Genomic DNA, 10866 nt, shown 5'->3' on the forward strand with positions numbered 1-10866 from the left:
CTGCTCTATACATGCTGTTAGAGCCAATTGACAGAATCATGTGCAATTGTTGCACTTGCATACAAAAGCTGGCCTTGAGTCTGTAATTGATGTCACACTGATGCAAAACAATGATTTTAGAATATCCTAAAATACGCCTGGACATCTGTAGCTAAACTTCTGACCGTGTCCAACCATAATAGAGTCCATCTCAAGAGGAATACATGTTAGTTCGACAGGGAACCAAAGGGGAACATATTTAGCTCCTGACAAGGAACACCTGTCTGAGTGAATACTCAGGAATGAGCGTAAGCCTCTGGGACAGAAAGAGGGAAGGATATGATTGAGTGAGTGTATGCGTGTGTATTTCTGTGCACAAAATATGTGCAAATAGACAGTCAAGGCCATACATGAGTCTGACGTACAGCTTAAAAATCTAACTTTCCATCGCATTGTATGCTTGGATCAGGATTCAGATTGCATATACACACCGATCCACTTCCGCCCACACGGATCCACAGCTTCTCTCTCCCCTCCCACAGCTTTCCCTTTCCCTGCCTGGCTGCTCTGCTGGCTGGCTGACGAGCCGTGCTGCCGGGCTCAGTGGCGGTTGTCCTGTCTATCAGTCTATTTCCAGGCTCAGCGCCCAGCGCAGAGGCAGGCAGTCAGTCAGTCAGGCGGTGTGGTGGAGGGCAGAGGGGTTGATGCGTGTGTCAGAGAGGCGCTCTCCCACATTCCCTTGGCGGCTGGCAGCAGGCCGGGCCTGCGGAGGGGGGTTCGCCTCTTTCTCACGACCTCTCAGGTTCCTGCGCTCATCTGGGAGCTATTCATTTCCTGCCAGAAACCAGCCTTCCCCTGCAACTGCAGGAGGAGGGGGATGAAGAGGGGAGGGAGAGAGAGAGAGAGAGAGAGAGAGAGAGAGGAGTTTGGCTTCAAAATGAGTCCAGGGCTTGGTACAGCATGCCCTGGGCTTAAATCATAAAGCTCTCGCTTGTCTGGGCTGCAATCAAAGACAGCCCCAGTGACGGGCCCAGAGAGAGGGAGAGAGAGAAAGAGGAACCATGGAAGAGAGGGAGAGAGTGGACCATATGGTAGCACTTAGAGAGCCAAAGAGGAAGCAGAGGGGCTTTTCCCCCCCTCCTTCTGCTCTCTGCATGCATGCCGAGTGTGGGAAAAGTTAATGGACACGCATGGCAGCTAACCCCCCGGTCGTGTTGTGACATGTGTGCGGTCACTCCGGCAGCTCGGCCACTGCACTGGGTAATTGGAGAGGCTCGTAAAGCTTTTCTCCAGAGGGGAAGAGACCACTGAAGATGTTGGCGGGGAGGGGAGGGGGGAAGGAAGGGAGGAAGAAGGGGAAAGGCTGTGAGGGAGGGCTCAGCAGCTGGGTGTCGTCCGGGTCACACCACGTGCCTCCCAGACGTCCCGCGTCCAGCTGTGGTCCCGGGCCTCGGGGCAGGAAGCTCGACACTGGTCTGAGCACAGCTGGAATGCTGTGGGAACGTTTTGTGGAGGTGTGTGTGCGACTGTGCATATTTGTGTGGAGAAGCTCTGGAACACAGGAGACCGACTGTTATCCTGTGTGGTAGGCCTTTCCTTGAACTCCCCCCTCCCCCCCAGCCCCCCACTTAACTCTCCACTACCTCACCCATTGTGCCCTTTGGCCAGGCATGTCCTCACCAAACACGCTGCACAAACACACACACACGCACAAGACGTATGCACGCACAGGCACGAGCACACACATGGCTTCAATCAAACAGGGATGCATGGCCCTCTGTAAAAAGGTGTGATGGAAATTCAAAATGATGGCACTTATCCACACTTTGTGCCTCTTAGCGCACTTATAATTGCAAACACCTGCACCCCCCCCCTCCTACACACACCCCCTTCAAAGAAGGGCCACACTCGGATAGCTGGAGGGGGGACACACACCTGGGCAGAGCAGAGCGCTACCACATGGCTCAGTGGCTAGGTGTTTAACGTGTCCTTCTGCTGTCAACCCACCATCCCCTGGCATCAAGGAACTCGCTCGGCTCTGATTAAAGACACCGCTGGAGGCTCCTCTCTGCTTCATGCTCTCAGGAAATGATTGTTGTTGGAAAAGTTGACGCTGACTGATCAGTTGAAATCCTCATAAAGATGAGTTTCTAGAACTTGTTGCTTTTTCACTTCCAATTGACGCCTGATTATGAGTTTTGTTTTTTAAGTAAGTAAATGGAAAGAGTCATCTTTGATGAGCGTACATGTAGCTCCATGTTCTGGTCAAACAGTTTAAAAACAAAGATAAGATAAAAACAAAGATTCAAGGGACAGATGTTTTATCAAGCCCTGAAACGGCTGGTCGGAGAAACTTATTTTACTCACGGATGCAACATAAGCCTCTCCAACAAAATGCTTCTGTGTCAAGACTAATAAAAGTATTTTCCTATTTCCATAACCATCTTTTTAAGAAACCAGAGGCATTGCTCTTTTTCATCTAAGAAGTTCAACCACAGCAGCCATGCGCTACTCGTTGACCTAGCAAATACCAATCACTCTGCAATACAATGCTGCACTGCTAGATGGCGTAAGTGACCTCTGTAAGACTCCAACGTTTCCACCAGGAGCTGTGAAACTGGACTATCAGCTCTAGTCTCACTCCTTTGCATGATGAAGAGCTACAGTCACATTCGTCACTCAATTACTGAGATAATAGAATTACAACAATCACTGTTTACAGACAGTCTGGTCCAGGGTGACTTACAGTTACTGAGCATCAACAGTGTTGTTGCTGAACAACACTTTGGAAAGATGTTTGCCTCTAAATAAAATAGCACATTAGTTGTTGTAGAGATTGTACCATAACCATTACTGCAGAGTCTCTTAATACTTCATTTTCTATAGTGTCCAGTGTTACTAATGATAACAATAACAATTAACATTTTATATCACTTTCTGACCCAACAAAACACTTGTTGATGTTGTGTGTAAACAGCACACTCAAAGGGGGATCTCACAAAACAAAAAGTGTAACCAAAAAGGCAAATGTGTTCTACCACACAGACTACAAATGATATGTTAAGTACCAAATAAGATGCACAAACAGGAGCAAACTCGTATTATTTGCAGTTTTACGCAATCATAATAAGATCTTATTTAGTTTTCCCAACAAACAACTCAAGCGCATGTTTTTCAATATCATTACACATTTATTTGTCTTCCAAAACGAAGATCATAAGAGCATTGAACATATCTTTGGCATCACACAGTAAAAAAAAACCGACAACTCAAATATATAAAAAAATGCAGTGAACGGACTTCCACAATACTAATCTCATTTCAATATGAACTTCACTCCCTTGTTAGCTTTACAAATATAGTGCATTCTCTTTCCATTTTACAAGGAAAAAAACAGATTCAAAACAACTTTCTAACATTGAACAAAGAGAGAACTATGAAGTGTCAGTTTTGAAGTCTTTATGGCCATTTCTCCACTTTTCACCAGGGTCGCCACACCGAGTCCGCGTTGCCCGACGGGGCTCCGGGGGAAACCGCAGCCGGTAGAGGGACCGGCGTGCCGACGTTATTGGCGTAAACGGGGATAACGGGGCCGTTTGGCGCAAAAGCCGCATTAGGTATGAGGAATGCAAACTGTCCGTCTGTAGCAGGCACGATCTGGAACCCGCCGTACACTTTGGTGGCGTCCGATGGTAAATTAGCCGGCGACGAGCCTCCTTTACAGGACACCTGGTTCATGGGCAGGACCTGCGGGGATGAGTTGGGGATCTGCATGGGCTGGCCGTAGGAGGGGTGGGTTGGTCCGACGGAGGGGAGCTGGTGTTGGTGTTGATGCTGGCTGGGGTAGTTCATCGCGTTGATCTGGGTCATGCAGCTGGCCAAGTGGCCGAGGAGCCGCGTTCTGACCTCGGTGTTGACACCTTCGCAGGTGGACAGGAACCGGGTGACTTCGTTCATGCACTCGCTGAAACCGGCGCGATATTTTCCCAAGACGGTGGGGTCGGTGTTGAGGGCAGCTGCAGAGAAAACGTATATTTAACTCAGGATATTCATATGCACATGGTGTTTTATTTACAATGTGTCAAATCTGTAAGATTTAAACGGCGGGGTCTTTACGCAGGTGTAGACCAGCCCAGATATGTTCTAAAACGCACAGGCACGAGACAGATTAGTCCAGAAAAAGCGACGTACCGGTCATCTGAGCCCTCTGGAGGTTCCGGAGATGTTTCACCGTCATCTCCAGGATGTCCGCCTTTTCCAGTTTAGAGTGTCTGGAGCTCTGCGAAGACGGGAAACACACATGGTTAGGACTACGTGCTCACTTTCTCAGTGTTTGACAGGGTCAGTTTAAAAAATCTATTAATATCCAAGACGCTATAAGTGAGTACTTACATCTTTTTTGAGCGCATCCAGGATGAGAGTTTTCAGCTGCCCCAAGCTCTCGTTGATTCTTGCTCTTCTCCTCTTTTCCATTATTGGCTTGGATGACTAAAGATAATTTAAAAAACAATTTGATGAACTGTTCGATTTCATGCGTAAAAGTGAAATCATTTACTTCGGATCAGGCACTTCTGGAAATTGTTGTCCAACATGAAACGTTTAAGGCATTTCTAAGATGAAGGGGACTAATAATACAAACCTTTCTGTGCTCAGATGCTGTCTTGGGTTTATCGGGAGTTGTGTTCATGCTGGCTGGGGTTGCAGCGACCGGAGATGAGGACGATTTTTCAATCATATCTGAAGGCATTTTCGTATCGGAAATATCCAACAAAACCACAGCAAATTACGATCCAGCGATGTAGGAAAAAGAGTGATGAATATTTTCAGTGTTCAATATTCAAAAGTCCCCTCTCCCTAAAAACATTCCTGAGATCTGTATCGTATCAAGTTAAAATCCGTTTGAGCGATGCGCAGCAGCCGCGGCAGCGATCACGAGCGGATGCAGAGTCTCTCTGTTGGTCTCGCCGCGTGTGGCTTGTATTTATATCTCGCCCTGCACGCGAACGGCTCGTGTGAAACTTCCCAAACTTTCTTTCCCACAGTAACTTCCCACCAATCAGGGCGAGGGACACGCGGCCCAAGGGAGGACGGCTCGTGGTCGGCGCCGTCCCATTGGTTGTTTGGCCGCAAGAGCTGGCGGCCAATGGCGCGCGGCCCGGGTTCAGGGCACAGCCGGGGAAACTGCCTGCAGTCTTCAATCATCGTACCGTTTACATATTAACAGTGGAGCTGCTGACTGGCACCGCCACCAGGAGCGGCCACAGGGACCTTTTATCTCCAGACAAGAGATAACAGCGGAAAACACAACAACAATATTATATTTTAAAAAAATATACACCTACATTTAACATATACACCTACATTTAACAACATAATTATAATAATAAATTAATAATGAATTAATAATAATGATAATAATGTCACTTTAACACCCACAATCAAACCAATTTGAGCCGATTATGTTCTGGCCAGCAGTTCACACAAAGTTTCCCTCTAACTTTTGTACAGTGTAGGTGTCCTACATTTAAATGACAAGAGAAAGTTCTACTTCCGAACAGTTTAATAACCACCATGGGAAGTGGTATAGTGTTTGTGAGTTTCAGTCATGTGGCATGGAGGCCAGTTTGGTTTTGTGTTCCTCCAAACTTCACAGACAGTTACTGTTAAGTTTATAATGGCATCAGTAAAACAACACGTTTTAATGACAACCCTATCTACCCTACCTGAGACTAACTCAGATACACACAGACCTCAACACGACCATTATATCCCATGGAGTAATGCTAATTGACCCTTCTGCCGGAGAAGGAAATACAACATTAAATGAGCACACTCCATTTCCACGCTATTTACCACTGTAGTTCCTGACTTTGTGGTTCACAATTTGACATTTAATCATCTGTCGGTGTTGCGAATGTGGAGCACGTGCCAGGATGTTTTATGAGCGCGGTGGTTGGAGGTTTGGCCGCCGGGCTGCCGGGGGGGCCGCCGGGCCAAGGAAGGAGGGTGGAGGGGTGAGGGGAGGGTATGTGGCGGCGGCGGTGGTTTACATTAGAGGGGAAGGTAAATAGCAGCTGCTGTTTTAAAAGCCTGGGAAAACCACGCCTACAGAGAGAGCTGGAGCGGGCTCCCTTATCGGAATGTGAGCCAGAGCAGAGATATTTCTGAGCTCGGAGAGCTCACACGATCAGACCGCTGCCTCCTCCGCCCCCTCCTCCTCCCCCTCCTCCTCCTCTGCCCAGCCTATGGTGGCCGTTTAAGGCTTTTTTAGATTTCAGGTCATAATATCATTATCTTTAATGCATTTGGAGAGACGCAAGAGCAGACGAGCAGTACATAGAACTATAAGTGGGGCTCATAATCATCGCGTCTCACAGCTTCCCAGATTGTGCGAATGTTAACACACACACAAGTGTATATTAACCTGCGCTGTCTGACTAATGTATACTGTGTTTAGGAGTCCTGTGGGCATTTGAAGTTTGAAGAGTGAGGCGATAATCACATTGCTTCCCCCATTATCATTATGTTCTCTTACACCCAACGAGCACTCATTTCAGAAAAAAGAACACTTCGCCACAAAGAAAAAGAGTCGCCCGATTCAAACTATGTCGTTAACCTATATTCTATTTTTTTGAGAAACAAACACTTTCTCCCGATGGAAGAATTCACACGACTTTCTGAGTAATCTCCCCCGAATAAAAAAAACAAAACAAAATGAACCACGCTCAATTCTGGAGGCTTTATTGGACCAATATGCCAATGTGTTGAGGGGGTGTAATCGGGAAAAGCGATCCATTATGGACCTATTTTATTTGTGGAGCATAAGGAGCTCAAAGCACGACTCTCCGCTGAGCTCACACACCTCCAGCTGCTGCCGAGACCGCGACACGTGGCGCGCAGGCGACTAGGGGAAGGCGCTCCTCTCGCCGGCTTGCTGCCTGGATCTGCGGGGCGTCGCCGGCGCCTGGCCGCAAGATCGTGCGATTGATAGGCAACGCGAGGCAACGCGGGGCTGCACGTGGCTCCAGATCCTCCGCTGAACACAAGAGAGCCGTAGCAATGGGTTCACGTCGCCTCCAAGCTTGCACTCGGTCATTTAGCTGTATATTACAATGTCTGAAAACAATACTACATCACCGCACGTAGCATGGGATGCATTATGACACACTGCGAACATTGTATTCTCGTGTGGACGCGCCACGTTTAGGCTATTGCTGAATCCATATCAACCACATTGAAGCCACATGATATCTTGTTAAATGGCTGGTTAAAATGAGGTCTCCAGTCTACCAGCTACAATGTCATCATTATTAACTGGCACGTGGAGACATCAGTGAAACCACACACTCGTCTCGTGTGTAATTGCAAACTTTGCTCTTGGCAGGAGGCAGTCTGGTCTGTGCATGTGCCTAAACCAGTTATAATCCTAAATATCCCTCATGCACAACAGCGTTGCCTCTGTCAAACACGTCACTAACATGTCTCATTGTTGTGCATTGCACACCTGAGTCGTTTTACCCGCACAATGGCACTGACAGAGTTCCAAAACAAATGTAGTGATGTGAAGCAGTGTTGGTTTTGAAACGCTCTCCGCCTGAACGACTTTCTCACGCTCATGTTGCAAGAGGTCTCTGGCGGTGAACTGAGTCACAGACCCATGGCTCTATCGGCCCCTCCCTTCTCCCTGAGACTTTATCAGGTGCACCTGGCTGCCGTCGGTCCCCGGAGTGTTACCTATTGCTTTGTCTCAACTCCTCTCTCACAAGAAAGCTGTGGGAAACCTGCTGACTAACAACGACCACAGCCCTCTGTTGTAAAAGCCTTTGATCACACGGTGTTTGGAGATACTTCACTGATGAAAAGACAACGGACTATTTTGGACACGCAGTCCTCACTCCAAATGTTTACATTTAAATTATTATCTTTTAAATTTTTTTTTTAAAACCTGTGACCCCCCCTCCTCTCTCCCTCTGTCCACAACCCCCATCCCTCTTCATCTTATCCTCTTCTTTTTTATCTTTCTTTTTATAGTGCCCCTTACCTCCCTCCTCCTTTTATCTCCCTCTTCCTCTCTTTTCATTCCACCGCTCCAAGTCTTTCCCAGGACTCATATCTTTATTGAGCCCCTCGACCATGGACCTCCACACACTGCAATAATGCAGCAATAATGCAATTAGGCAGGGAGATTGTGGGGCTAAAGTGTGTGTGAAAGTGTGAGATATTCCGCTCACAAAACCATCTGACCGGCTGTCTCCCACTGCTCATGCCTTATAAGTAAGCCATTGGTGGACAGAGCTGCTGCCAACGGGGGCTCCTGGTGCCACAAGGGTGCCACAATTGTGTGTGTGTGTGTGTGTGTGTGTGTTCAGGGGGGTGGGGTTTATGCTTAAATGCCTATGCTGTCATTTGAGCTTCATTACAGGAGTGGGAAGTAGGCAGGCAGTCAGGCAGGATGTATCAAGGCCAGCCTTGAGGTGTCTCGTGGCTGCCGCTGCCAAACTGAGGGTGGCACTGTGTTGACACAGCCTGCTCTCCCAATAACCTGTCACACTGTGGTTGACTGACTTGACTTATCCAACAGTTCACACTGTGATTAGCATGGTCAACAAGTCACCAGACATCCTTTCATTTCCTACTTAGCTAAGAGGCCAATGTGTGCACAGTCGCTGCGTGTCAACAGCTTATGAACTTTGCAGCTCTGCTTGGAAACTGCAAACTACACAAGAGGCTCATTACAAACAGTCAACAATTCTCGACCAGTTTGACATGAAATACTGCAGGAGTGAATAGCTGCATGTGTTATGTATTTTTTATTTCAACTACGAATCACGGTTTCTAAAATAATCTTGATCTAAAAGTCTATCTTTTTAAAGATGGAATTTACACTCTTCCTCGGGGGATGTAGAGTGTGCCCAGTTGTCGTAGAGATGAGCCAAGTATGGAACTTTGGTCTCACGATAACAGGTGGTCAAATATGGTGTGAGACTGCAATACCAGGCCAGGAAAAATGTGCAATGTGATTGACAGCTTTGGATAAAGTGGAAATTTGAGTTTTTTTATATTTAGTTTTGTGCAGAGGTTTTAGGGTACACTGTTTTGATTACTGAGTCTCTGAATTATGTCTTTCTTATTGTCATGAACACCAGGATGGATATGCACAAAACCTGCACAGGTGGTAATAATATATATTCATGCGGATTTCTGTAATTGTTGTTGTTTTTGGTAAGAAAGAAGAAGCCGATTACAAAAGAACATCAACAATGCAGATTTCTAATCGTTCAATAACACGCATTGCAAATGATTTTTGAAATGCATCAACGTTGGCCTTAATGAACACAACATGCTTTTTGGAGAAAGAAACATCGTCAAAATATGTTCGTTTGTATTGAAAACTACAAATCGTACCTTTGACATGCATCTTCAACAATAACAATGTAAGAACCTGATAAAGATTTATCAAATCGTCAAAATACATCTGACTACATTTGCCTGTGAAAAGAAATTCTGTATCTGCCAGAATCCACTATATGGCTGCACTGCCCACAATCTGTCAGAATAGAGTGACCCATCACCCAAGTTGCTCATAGTGTGCGCACAGGGTTACAGCAAAGAGGGGATTGTGTGAAAGCGATAAGCTCTGACAATTTACAAAAAGCTCTGAATGATAGCAGAGCCGTTACAGATTTTGGAGTGTGTGAGAGCAGAGAGGGGGAGTAAGTGTAACAACAAATGAGAGCGTATATGTATGTGTGCACATGCATCATCCCAGCGTGGCATGCATGTGTGTTATTAGTGGGAGTGGAGTAGGACCTGTGCTCAGCTGCTGTTAGCGAGGCCAGCCAAGGCTTGGAGTGCAGGATCAAAGCAGGGACAAAGAGAGAGAAGGAGAACTGACAGATCCTCCAAGCAGAGAGAACAGAAGGAAGAGAGAGGAGAGGAGATGAGGGGGTTTGGAGGCTCTCCAGATACAGCCGCACACATCGTTTACCTCCGCACACACACATACACACACTGAGGTGCCTGAAGCAGCCTGGGAGCAAGGAAAACAATAAGTACAGTCAATGTACTCACGCTTTTTTTCTTTCTTTCTCTCTCTCTCTCTCTCTCTCTTACACGCGCACACACACACACACACACACACACACACAGCCACACACACATACACACATAGAGAGAGAAAGATCAGCATGGGTCACTGTAAGCCTCGCAGACGGAGGCGCAGGGGTCCGTTTTGGCTGCCTTAAACAGAGAGAGAGAAATGTTTTAAGACCTCAGTGCTGGGCTGCATACGAGAGCCTCCCCAGGCGGCTGCCACTGCCCCCCATCACTTCAGAGACCAAGACGCTCGCACTTCCTTTAGGGGTCTCTCTCTCCTCTGCTCCGTCTGCCTCTTATTCATCCCCCCTACCACCACCACCACCACCCCGCTAGCTTCCATCTATCTCCGCATCACTCCTCCTAGTCACTCTTCCTTCCCTCCATCCGACCCTCTCCTTTTCTCTGATGCCTCCTGGACCAGCGTTATTTGCATGTGTGGGGGAGGCGGAGTAGCGCCGAAGGTCAGAGGTCACGGTGAGTCAAACCCAGCAGCGGTGGAGAGGAAGCGGTTGGGGAGAGGACCAGCGAGTTGGCCTGGGTCTCTAGTTAGCAAGCCTGAGGCTATAGCAAACTGGGAATACGGCTGCTTCTGCTGCTGGTAGTGGTGCGGGTGGGGGTGAGGGCCGCTCATGCAAATGCAGTGCAACCACCCTTTACTGAAAACTCTGACTGTAGACATATTTGTATGCAGAACTCGAACTGTCGAATTACAGAGAAGATGAAAGATAATGTAGTGTCAGATTTGGGTCAGAGGTTCCCTATTTGCACCGCCATATAGTTACATTTCAT

General features: G+C 47.3%; 1 protein-coding gene across 1 annotated transcript; it reads right to left on the reverse strand.

Annotated features, from left to right (window-relative positions):
- Window positions 1–2890: 2890 nt before the first annotated feature.
- On the reverse strand, window positions 2891–4917 carry her6 (hairy-related 6). The gene is made up of 4 exons (XM_056415286.1): window positions 4619–4917; window positions 4372–4467; window positions 4171–4258; window positions 2891–3995 (listed from the first exon to the last, which is right to left on the reverse strand). Exons 1-4 carry the CDS (start codon window positions 4724–4726, stop codon window positions 3460–3462), a joined length of 828 nt encoding a protein of 275 aa, XP_056271261.1. The 5' UTR covers window positions 4727–4917; the 3' UTR covers window positions 2891–3459.
- Window positions 4918–10866: the final 5949 nt, after the last annotated feature.

This window comes from Pseudoliparis swirei, chromosome 5, assembly GCF_029220125.1.
Source record: "Pseudoliparis swirei isolate HS2019 ecotype Mariana Trench chromosome 5, NWPU_hadal_v1, whole genome shotgun sequence".
NCBI lineage: Eukaryota > Metazoa > Chordata > Actinopteri > Perciformes > Liparidae > Pseudoliparis > Pseudoliparis swirei.